We start from the raw sequence: 12,465 nt of genomic DNA on the forward strand, positions 1-12,465 counted from the left end.
AAAGTTATAATTTACTATTCTTTTTTAGTATAAATAGAATAAGGTATCTTATAAGAGATATTAATAGTTAAATATAACCTTTATATAGGTTTTCTTTAAGGTATTTATTAAGTACTTTATGTTTTATTTTATTTAGTCTATAGATTTTATAGAACTTTAGGTGTACCTTTTCTTTAAGTAGGATCTTATAATTATATAAGCTATGTTTAAGTAAGCTAATTTCTAATTTCTTAGTAAAGAGTTTAGTATACTTATAGTATTGTTCTAGAATTAAAGAGAGGTGTTTTTTTTCCTGTTAGTTATTAATAAATTATTTAAATTATTTGTTCCTTATAGGTTTAATTTTCTTAACGTATATAACATATTTATATTACTTTAATTTACTTAGAAGTTATAGCTTATAATACTACCTTATAGTTAAATCTTTTATTAAAGTTAACTTGTTCTTTAATCTATACTTAGGTTATATTATTATAACTATAGGATTCTAAGGATAATATCTATATCTTTAATTTATATTATATTAAAGATTAGATGTTCTTGTTAGTTATAGGTAACTATAAAGAGTTATATAGTTTCTTTGTTAATAGTGTCTCTATTATACTTAACTGTTTCTCCTTCTACGTTTTATAAGATATAGAATTTGTTCTTAAATCTTTATTAGATTCCTTATTAATTTACTAACCTAAGTAATATTAGATTTACTTATACTTTATTATTAATTATAACTTAAGTAAGTTATCCTTTAGTATAAATACTTAAAACTAGGTATAAAACGTTTATTGTTATAGCTAAATATAAAGACTTCTTTAGTATTACTACTTATTATCTTAGTGTAGTTAGTGTTCTTAGTTTTTTAAGTAGTATTAATAGTTTAGTTTTCCTTTTATATCTACTAGTTTTACTTTAAAGAGTGTTTACTTCTTAATCTAGGTTCTTTATACTTTAGCTTTGTTTATATAGTGTATTATATATTTGTTATATATATATTTAGACTAGTGTTTAATTAGTCTATTATAGTATAGAACTAGGTGTTCTAGACTAAGTTATATATATAGCTAATTTACTTTAAATTCCTTAACTATTTATATACTAAGTTAATACTAAAGGTAAATTATAAGAATTAGCTATTATTTTCTTTATTAAGGAAAAAAGTTATTAAGTTTCTTATCCTAGAGGTAAAGCTAGTATTTGTTATAGATATAGTTAGCCTAGAACACTTTAGTGTAGTATATATGCTTCTAGTTAAGGTACTTGTAGTCTCTAAATACAGGTTCCTTTAAGATAAACACTACTAGTTTTCTGTTAATCCTAGTATTATCTGTTCTATAGAACCAGACTTCTTAGTTATCTTTATTCTTCTTATACTATAGTTAGTACTTAAAGTAATTATTCTTAGTAAACTAAGCCTATTTAACTATTAGGTTATTACTAAAGTTAATATATATTTATATAGTAATTAGTTTATCTAGGTTATATTAAATTAGACTTTAGTTAGCCTTATAGAGTTATGCTTTCTATTTACAAAAGATCTTTTCTTTATAATCTAACTTATTAAAGGATTCTTCTTTCTCTAAGAATAAAGTAAATATAATAGATTTAGTTCTTTTTTTAATGTCTTAGTAAAATATTAACTAGGTAAAGGCTTAACTTATATTCTTAAGGTTTATAAGTTACTTAGTAGCCTTTTTCTTAAGCTTACTTAAGGGTTTAAACTTATTAAGTAATTCCTTATATTCTTCTTTAGAACTTATTTTTTTACTATATACTTTAATTAACTCTTATAGTATAAGTTCTCTAAACCTAAGTTATAGAAATAGAAATTTAAGTTATTATAGTTACTTTTGTCCTATAGCTATTATCTTAGTAGGTTTCTTAGGTTTAGTGTTCCTTTTCTCTTTAAAGGTATTCTTAAAATCCTTTTTAAGTACTTATTGTTTTTAAAAGTTACTTTAGGCTTATATATATAGTTGTAGTTATTCTTTAATAACTTTTAAGGTATTAAGTATACAAAAGTTATTTTTTTTACTTTATATAGCTTCTTTAACTTAGATAAGCTTAGTAATTAGCTACTAATTTCGTTTTTCTAATTACTAAACTATAGTTTAGTCTAGTTAACCTCCTTTTTAGGTTCTTTAGAAAATAGCTATAGTTTTATTTCTTAGTAGTTAAAGGTATTATTCTACTTATTCCTTTTATTCTTAATAAATAGAATAATTATTATTAAAGTAGGTAATCTAGTTTTATTATTTATAAAGAGTCTTTCTTTTTATTATATTAGCCCTTTTAGTACCTTTAAATATAGGTTTATTCTAGAGTTATTTAGGCTACTTATAATCTCTAGCTATATATCTAGGCTTTTTATAATTATAATATTTAAAGTCCTTTAAGTCTTAATAGTTTTAATAGGTTTTTTTAACTATAGTACTAATATCTATAGGTCTATTATATTATTTATAAGAAGTACTTAGTTTACTATATTACTAGTTATTTTACTAGTATAAGTTAAGTTATAAGTTCCTAGGTCCTTATAGTATATACTTTTTACTAATATTTAGCTAAAAGCAATATATTTCTTCTTTTTTCTTTTATTACTTATATAACTTAGTATTAATCTTAAGTACTATTTCTATATATTATAAGAAGTTATCTAGTTAATTAAGCTTAAATAGTTTATCTTTTATGTTTTTTTTAAGTCCTTAGTAGAATATAAAGATCTTAGTGTTATTATGTTACCGGTCAGAGAGATGTATGAAGGATAATTGTATTAAGGTCTATCTTGACGTGCACACCGCTACTTATAGTTAGGCACACACTACCCACGTGACTATCTTGACGTGCACACCGCTACTTATAGTTAGGCACACACTACCCACGTGATAGCTAGCATCACATGACGCTAGCAGTAGCCACCCTGCCAAGGGGGTAACAACTGCCCCCTAACGCTTTAATAAGCAATAGTCCCTATTGCTTCACTAGGCTAGTCCGGTAACCTTCTTCTGCAACAGCAGAAGGCATGTTGGTAGGCGTGTTAGTAGGCGTGTTAATAGGCGTGTTAGTAGGCGTATTGGTAAGCGTATTAGTAGGTATGTCGGTAAGCGCGTCAGATAGATAGGGTTGAATTAAAGGTCGGTAGATAAGGGTGTTGTCTACTGTAGAGAGGTCGATTGTAACGTACAAGTATAAGGCATAAGTGTTGTTGCCTTTGTTTACCGAGGTTTGCTTCTCAGCCTGACCAGAAGGTCTAGCAGCCAACTTAAGGGTTAGCTAATTGCCTTTACGTAAAGGTGTAATTATAGCTCTTTTAAGAAGTTGCTATCTTTTTGCTCTTTTTATAAGGTAGTAGCTCCTTAGCCTTTGTTTACTGAGGTTTGTTTCTTGGCTTAACTAGAAGGCCTGGCGGTTAACTTAAGGGTTAACTAATTACCTTTACGTAAAGGTGTAATTATAGCTCTTTTAAGAAGTTACTATCTTCTTGCCCTTTCTATAAGGTAACAGCTCCTTAGCCTTTTAGCTAATACACCTATCTCCCTACCTATATAAAGGTTATACTACTACTTATTACTGGTCAAAGAGATATATAAAGGATGATTGTATTAAGGTCTATCTTAACGTACATACCACTACTTATAGTTAGGTATACACTACCCACGTGACTATCTTAACGTACACACTGCTACTTATAGTTAGGTACGCACTACCCACGTAATAGCTAGCATCACGTGACGCTAGCAATAGCTACCCTGCTAAGAGGGTAATATATTAGTATAGTTAAGTTATATATAAATTCTTTAGAATTCTGTAGTATAATTAGTAGCTAACTTAGTTTACTTAAAATTTACTAAGTCCTATTTAGCTTATTATTTCTTATTAAGGTCCTAAAACAAGGATTTCAAAGTATACTTAAATCCTATAAAGCTTCTAAAGATTTACTAGGTTTCTAGGTTATAGTGTTCTAGTATTTTATTATCTAAGTAGTTTTCTAAGTAAAGCTTAAACTAAAAAAGTACTTATCCTCTAAAGAAGATACTTATATAAATGATTTGTTTTGTCTTTATATAAAAGTTACTTATATAGAATATCTAATAGGTTCTAATCTAGATCAGGAATCCTTTTAAAGTTCTAGAGGTCTTATTATAAGTAGTAAGAGTTAAGCTTAAGTTTCTCTTGTTCTTCTAGTAAAGTTAAGATAATATTAGTAGCTCCTTATAAAGTCTAGACTTATTATTTAAGCTTATTAGTCTCTAGAGTCTTTACTTAAAGAACACTAATAGTTTTATTTACTATAGCTTATAGCTATATAATATTATTATTGTTTTACTTTATACGCTTTTATTAATCCTTATATATTTTCTTAGTAAATTTAATTTTATTATCTAATCCTTTAGCGTCTTTTATTTTATTATCTAGGTTCTTAGGGGTAAAAGGTATAAATACTTTTCCCTTTAAACTTATTAAGAATAAGGCTAAAGTACCTTTAAATAAACATAGTTACTATTTAATAAGTATTAAGGTTAACTTACTAAATAAAAGTAATTAAAGTATTATAGTTAAATATCTAATAATAATAGTTTTTACTAATAAGTAACTAAAGTTAATACTTAGTAATAGTAAAGTAAGTCTTACTAATAATTTTACTAGTCTATTAGTGTCTAGTGATTAGTTAGGTATATCTAGGCGTAAATAGCTTATAGCTTTACAATAAAAGAATAATATAAGAGTTACTTATAAAAGAATAAATCACAAAGTTAATTACTAAAGAGCTATAGAGAGTCCTTAAGCTCTAGGCTTAAATCTTGTTTATATACTTGTATCTATTTATCGTGGAATTATTAGCAGTAATTAACTAAAGTAGGCCTAAGGTAAGCTACTCACTTAGTAATTACTCCTAGTAATCACCTTATCTCTTAATTACTTCCTTATTATCACATAACTTGTCCATAGTTCTTCCATTCCAACCCTTACCTATAAGCGCCATAGTCATACATACATAAGTCTAACAGTCCCCCTGGTCCCTCGTGGGTTCGTTCCAGGTAGTTATGTTAACCAACGCTTTCTAGGTTATAACAAAAGCCTACTAGAAGCTATAAGGTCTCCTATAACACAAATAATAAACAATATTTATATTTACCTTAATAACCTTATAGTTACAACTAGGCTTATTACTTAAAGCATAAAAAGCAGCTAAACTAAATTTAAAGCCTTTAATAGGCTCTTTTACTCTTAAAAACAAAGAGAACAGATAAGCTAAATAATACCTAGCAAGGTATACATTTAGTAGTACCCTAGATACACAGAAATACCAGGAAACAAAAAAGCAGACTCTTTAGCCAAAGAGGCCTACAAACAAACCCCAGAATCACATCCACAGCCTACATTAGTGCACTTAAAACGGCAATCTAAAGCAGTCACTTTCCAAACTTTCAACAGAAAATAGCTATCACTCTGCCCTCAGCAGTATACCAACCTTAAGATAGTCCCCTATCCCAAGCCCCCTAAGCTTCGCCTTCCTTAACACCTACTAAAAAAGCTATATACATTAAGATCACATCATAAAGACTTTATAGCATACTATAAGAAGTTTACCTATAAGGACATACTACTTAACTACAGTTATAGTAAACACAAAACCCCAGTATATTTCTACTTCTATAAGCGTGGCCAGAAAGCCACCTTAGCCTATCTTTGCTGACATATAGGAAAAGCAAGTATAGATTTTCTGCTAAGTTCTACGCAGAGAGCCTCTCTTCTGTACAAATAGATAAAGGCAACCAATTTCTTTTCTAAAATCTGCCTGACTTGTTGAACAGGAACGTTAGGTGAAGACGGCAGCCTGTAAAATAGTGTAGATTAGCATAGACCATGTCGGTATTGCCTGGCACGTCCCTTTTTACTCTGGACGTTAAATATATCATCATCATCATCGTCATACAAAGGCTGTGCCGCCCGCGCCTTCCACCCGGAATCCACAGCAGCCCCAACCGCCACAGGAACGGCCCCAACAATCCGGACGACATCGAGGCCAGTACTGGTACCGAGCCAGAGCCAGAGCACACGCCTGGAGCGTAGCAGATCACCCATAAAGAAGAAGATACAGAAACGCCAGCAGCCGACAGGGAGCCAGACACAAGACGAGAACACGATCGTTGTCGCAGCAGAGGACTCTCGGCCGAGACGAGCGATAGTTCCCTCTTGCCGAGCGCTTGAAGCCATAGACGCGAACATACAGATAACAAAAGATAGCCACCCTATGGAAATCGTCGACGATAGCGAATGACCACACAAAGCACACTTATGATACTACAGTACAACGTAAGAAAGTCGAGGGATGTGGTGATGGCTACGCTCCTCCGTGACCCTAGGATCGATGACTACGATATCCTTGCCATCCAGGAGCCATGGATAAATCCCTACAACGCCACAACGCATCACCCGGCGAAGGACCGCTTCCACCTCTGCTACCCGTCGAACAGGGAAGAAGGCCTAGCAAGGGTCTGTTTCTTTGTGAACAAGAAGCTAGACCACTTGAAGTGGCAATTCAAGGAACACAGCAAAGATCTCTGTACTCTCACTCTGGGATTTAACGTAGGCCGGAACACTGAAGTCGCCATCCACAACATATACAACCCGCAAAACCAAGATAACGACAGGATGAGATCCTTACAGCAACTACGGAAAACGCTAGAAGCTAAACACCACATCGAACAAATAGTGGTAGGGGATTTCAACCTTTACCACGAGCTATGGGGAGGAAGCGAGATCCGGAAGCCAGATGCCGAAGCGAGAGAACTGATAGAACTGATGGAAGATTTCGACCTCATCAATCAACTACCCGTGGGCACGATTACATACATGGAGGGAGACGGCCGCTCAACAATAGACCTCTGCCTTATCACAGTTGGGCTGGTTGACAGGCTCATAAAATACGGAATAGACGACAACGTAAACCACGAATCAGACCACCTTCCTATCGCAACATCGCTAGACCTGACAATCGCACAACTACAACAAGAAGAGAAGAGAAACTAGAAGGCTATAGACGAAACCGTCTTTATGAAAGCTGTTAAACGGACTCTTTCCCCGCTAAGGAGGCCGAGGACGAAAGCGGCCCTAGACAGATACATCCAGGAGATAACCGAAGCCCTCACCACAGCCATTGACGAAGGGGTACCAACGAAAACCGGCTCCCCTAAGTCGAGAGCAGGCTGGAACGAGAAATGCGTGGAAATCCTTGCTGAAACTAAACGACTACGTTGACGATATAACGAGGAACACACTGAACGAAGCTGGGAGGCGTACCTCACAGCATGAAATAGGAAAGGCCGGATTATTAGGAAGACGCTACAGAAAACACGCCGCGAGGCAATAGAAACAGCAGCAGAATTGCCAGCTTCACTTTGGAGGATTGCAAAATGGGCCTGAACACGACAGAACTAAACACCAACCGTCACGCCAGAGATTACAAACCCCGCTACCTCTCAAACAGCTACTACGCCAGAAGATAAAGCTGAACTCTTCAGGAGAACGTTCTTCTCAACGCCCCTAGAGGCCAACCTCGAAGATATAGAGAACGCAACATACCAAGGACAAATCACGCTCCTACCTATATCAGAAAACGAAGTAGATGAGGCTATACAAAAAACAGTACCGCTTAAGACACCTGGTCCCGACGGAATCACCAACAAGGCGCTGCAACTAGCCAGAACATGGATCAGCCCCCATTTAACTCGGGCATTCAATCAGAGCCTCTAGCTCGGATACTGCCCACAACACTTTAGGAAGTCCACAACAGTCGTGTTACGAAAGCCGGGCAAAGACAACTATACGACACCCAAAGCATATAGACCAATAGCACTGTTGAACACCGTTGGAAAGGTTATGGATGTAATCATAGCGGAAAGGCTAAGTTATATGGCTGAAACAAATAAGTTACTACCAGAAAACCATATGGGCGGAAGAAAACAAAGGTCAACAGAACACGCACTGTATCTCATCATCGACAAGACATACGAAGCCTGGAACAAAGGACAAGGAAAGGTTGCGAGTCTACTCCTCCTCGACGTGCTAGGGGCGTTCGACAACGTATTACACCAGAGACTCCTTCACAACCTCAGGAAGAGACAGGTCGATGAAGCAATAGTGCAATGGATTGCCAGTTTCCTAGGAAACAGACAAACCCGTATCCACATCGACGGCTATCGGTCCGAGCCATACTCGCTCACCACTGGCATACCACAAGGCTCTCCCCTATCGCCAATACTCTACTTATTCTACAACACAGACCTCCTCGAAAGATGCAACCAGGGCCAGGATACATTCGCCACAGGATTCATCGACGACGTTGCTATCCTTGCATGGGCAGATATAGCAGAAGAAGCCTGCAGCAAACTCCAAGAGACACTAGAAGTAGCAGAAGGCTGGGCAACAACACATGCATCCGTCTTCGCACCTGAAAAGTTCCAACTCGTCCACTTCACAAGAGCAAGGTCACAAATCAACGTCGATACACTGCTACAGAGCAAATAAGGCAAGATAAAGCCCAAAACAATATACAAATACCTCGGCTTAACTATAAACATTTCCCTCAGGTGGAAACAGTATATTAATAAAATAGAGCGCAAAGTCTCAAAGACCATAGCAGCCACTAGCAGCCTAAAAAGCTCCACCTAGGGAATAAAAGCAAAAGAAATGTAGAATATCTACTAAGAAATAGCAATCCTATAAATGATATACGTATACTTAGTGTGGTCGAACACTGGCTAGGGCAGCAAAGGATACATGGACCGAACCCTAAACAGAATGCGAAGACTACAGGCTAGAGCAGCAAAGGCAATATGTAGTGCCTTTAGGGTAATATCCTTCCTAGTACTCAATATAGAAATATACTTTTTTCTAATAAAGCAACAAATATAGAAGCAGAACATTAACATAATTAATAGACTAGGCTTAATAGAACAAAGAGAAGACGAAAACGTTAAGAACAGAAGACAAAGAGAAAGAAAAAAAAAGAAGACAAGCCCTCAGCAAACGATCGAACGAGAACTACGCATTAAGCAAGGCAATAGCACAAGACATCAGCAACAACGGGAGACCATCGCCCTCTTCGTGACCCCACCGTGGTAACAAGGACCGCGCATGTTCATTGCGGACACCGCAGAAAGCGCTAAGAAAGAGCACCAGAAATGCATTAATCATAAGACTAAAGCTATATATATTTATACAGATAGAAACAGCATTAATGGCTATATAGGAGCAGTAGCAGTATATATAACTATATATTAGACCTATAACTTACATATAGGATCTAACGTTATATTAATAGTATATACTAAAGAGCTGTAAGGCATTATCCTTGCCTTTAAAATAGCTAAAGAAGATAAATAGAGGGGAAATAATAGAAGTAAGGTCCTGATCTATACTAATAACTAAACAGCCATTAAATCATTAGCCAGGCTAAAAGGCAAGTTAAGCTTTTATTTACTCTAAATAATTATAAGTAAGACATAAAAACTCCAAGAACAAGGACTCAAAACGGAAATCTAATAAGTCCCTGCTTACACAGAGATCTAAGGCAACAAAGACGCTAATAAGGTAACCAAAGAAGCTATAAAATAAAGACAAAATAATAAAATAAGTATTAAAATAAATATACTATAGTATCTATATATACTTAAATTTATACTTAAAATATAGATATATAAAGAAATAAATAAAATATAATAAGCTAAGTAGATAATAGAAACATAAAACAAAACTACCTTTTAATATACACTAAGACTAATAAAAAAGGTCCTTTAGCTCTATAAAGGGCTAAATAAGAAATAAAGCTTAATCTTTATATAAATATATATAAAAAAAATAAGACTTAAGGACTTCTTCTTTAACCAAAGAATACTAGACGCTATAAACGCTAACTACTTATACTAAGAAGAATAAACCCTAGTATTATATATCCTATTATAATACTATAAACATTAATAACTCTAAAGCTAAAAACTTAGATTTATTTTAGGATAATATAACCTCTAGGTCATATTAAATAAATATAAAGTAGCTATAAAAGCTATTAAATTTATAAAATAGACTAAGATTTTTAAGCAATTCAGGATCAAGTCATAACCCAGGCAAAGCTGAACATTAGGGGGAGACTATAGGTACGCAAAACCACAGTATGAGGCATCAGGCCTCGATAGATCCTAGCATAGAGATCACATTAGTAAGAACCGCAGTCTACACGAGGTGGCTGCTAAATGTAGATAGAGGTTAGAGAGCAAAGCGGGAAAATGGGGACAGCTGGTCAATATTTTGCATTGGCGAAGTGGGGCAGCTCAGATTAACGTCTGAACGCTTCGGCTGTTTGCCGGACCCCGCTATCCGGGCATAGTTGCTAACATAAGAGCGACTTCATAACCGTGTAGGAAGAAATCAATCAATCAATCAATCAACCTTCAGGGCCTGGTGGGGCTAGCGCCTGCCTGTGTCTTGTTGGGTCGTAACATAAAGCTACACAAGCTACTTACACTTTAACGTGTACAACTAGTTACTGTTCACTAACAAAGCCACAGATTACTAACAAGACCTAACTTACTGTCGTTAAGTATCAACCTCAGCTGTCTATTAGCAGACACTACCACTGTTGAATATCTAACCGTAACAAGAAGGTGTAGAGCTGCTGAAGCTAAAGAAGAAAAGCTAGCTAGGCTGCTGCTGCAGAAGGGGGCAGCAGGCAGGCGCTTAGGCATCTACAGTGCTGCACATCTCAATCAATCAACTCTACGATATTCCTCACTTCCTCAATCTAACCCCTCTAACCTTGCTCTACTGCTTCGCCCAGCAGTTAGAGTCGCCAGCAGCACCGTTTTTGTTGCACACCTGTCTAAAGCGACAGTTGCTCAACAGTAGTGGTTGCACTCCACCTAAACCGGCGCCAGCTGCTCCAGCGCCGCAGTAATGGCGGCCATCATCAAATTTCAGATAGTTTCCAAAGAAATTACCACAAGCTTCCTTTGTTGCTTTATCGTTGAAACTGCCGTCGCCATTTTGACAAAGGCAGAAGGCGTATGCGGCGCAAGACCAGGCAAGAGTCGGGAGAAGCGTAACAACAAGTACAGTGGCAGCCTGGAACTAATGTCAGCCTTTGATTATTGCGATAACTCTCCTATTCCGACCGCTTACCTTGATCATCATCTTGAGAGCAGTTGCTTGGAGTTTCTTGTTCGCAAGAAGATGTGATTTAAAGGTCGAGGCAGGTCGAGATTTACAGAGGGATGAACCAAAAACTATTGTTTAGAGGTGAGAATTGTTCCGCGAATAAGTTGGAAGTTGAAAAGTTACTGCAGAAGAGCTATGGATGGTTTTCTATTGCGTCCTGATCCTGACTTTTATAGTTGGTCACCAGGTGCTGATTTCCCTAGATTATCCTGCTAACCAGGACTGTCCTGATTCCTTAGAAGTTTTTTAAATTACTCTTGATTAACTAATTCTCGATTAGTGCCTTGTTATCCTTAGCTGACCTTCAGTGGTCCACACTTTCTGTGTTGTTATGCATCCTGAGGCTGAGACGCCCTTGTCGGTAGGCAAGACTACTTACTCTGTGAAAGGTATTGATTATTACTTAGCTTGGCATAGTATCTCAGCTTAGCCTAACCTGGCCCCTTGTTATTTATTATTGAATTGAGTCATAACATACAGTTGCTCATCTAATCTTGAAATGCTTGACATAGGCACGATTTAGATTGAGTCCCACCATATTGGGAAGTAGGTTCAGGTTGGGCTGGAATCGAGACATCAAGCATTGTGGTGGAACTCTGATTCCGTTTGCCACGTGCGTTGTTCATGCTTAATTTTCAGTGAAAAGCATTAATCCATGATTCCTTTTTCTCAAATAAGAAGCAGAAGGCTGATGACTGAGCATCTTGAACCTGCGAGATTTGGATCTAGGAGGACAGCCCCAAATGACTCATGCCAGACTGGAGACTTGAACTTGGTGCTGCCAGCCCAAACGGTGTCAACCCCCCTAGAGTGTTGATCGTAAAGCCAGCATTTAACTGCTTCTCAATTGTTAAAGCTTAAACCAATGAAATGGAAACTTGGCACCTGAAAAAACACTGTCCAAGATTCGTACTGCGTCATTTGCATGTTTAGCGCTTTCTGAATTCTCAATAACATGGAGCACCTGAGTCAGCACCCTGCTGGTACGAGTGCGGCCAGCCTCAAGCTGGAGCCGGGTATCTGAATATGTAACGGGGAGGATTGTAGTCCGGAGGGATAAACGCACCAGTAGATACTTATTGGGGAAGCACAAGCACGTCACTGGGGATGGTCTGAATCGCTGAAGGTGGCAGCCGAAATGCGGAGTCTACTTGACACGTCCGTAAGCATCGAACGCTCCTCATGACAGAGAAGGGCTTTGTCTCTGGCCTTGAATTTGAGCCGCTCCGCCATCGTTTCCTGCCTTTCAGTATC

At 36.3% G+C, this 12,465-nt stretch overlaps 2 protein-coding genes across 2 annotated transcripts; both read left to right on the forward strand.

Annotated features, from left to right (window-relative positions):
* Window positions 1-5,862: 5,862 nt before the first annotated feature.
* Window positions 5,863-6,069, forward strand: ColSpa_12187 (uncharacterized protein; the record flags this gene model as incomplete). The annotated part of the gene is made up of 1 exon (XM_049278399.1): window positions 5,863-6,069. The coding sequence occupies one exon, from the start codon at window positions 5,863-5,865 to the stop codon at window positions 6,067-6,069; it is 207 nt and encodes a 68-aa protein (XP_049134356.1).
* Window positions 6,070-6,336: 267 nt separating this feature from the next.
* ColSpa_12188 (uncharacterized protein) lies at window positions 6,337-7,029 on the forward strand (the record flags this gene model as incomplete). The annotated part of the gene is made up of 1 exon (XM_049278400.1): window positions 6,337-7,029. One exon carries the CDS (start codon window positions 6,337-6,339, stop codon window positions 7,027-7,029), a length of 693 nt encoding a protein of 230 aa, XP_049134357.1.
* Between the last annotated feature and the right edge of the window lie 5,436 nt (window positions 7,030-12,465).

This window comes from Colletotrichum spaethianum, assembly GCF_022836535.1.
Source record: "Colletotrichum spaethianum MAFF 239500 DNA, contig58, whole genome shotgun sequence".
NCBI lineage: Eukaryota > Fungi > Ascomycota > Sordariomycetes > Glomerellales > Glomerellaceae > Colletotrichum > Colletotrichum spaethianum.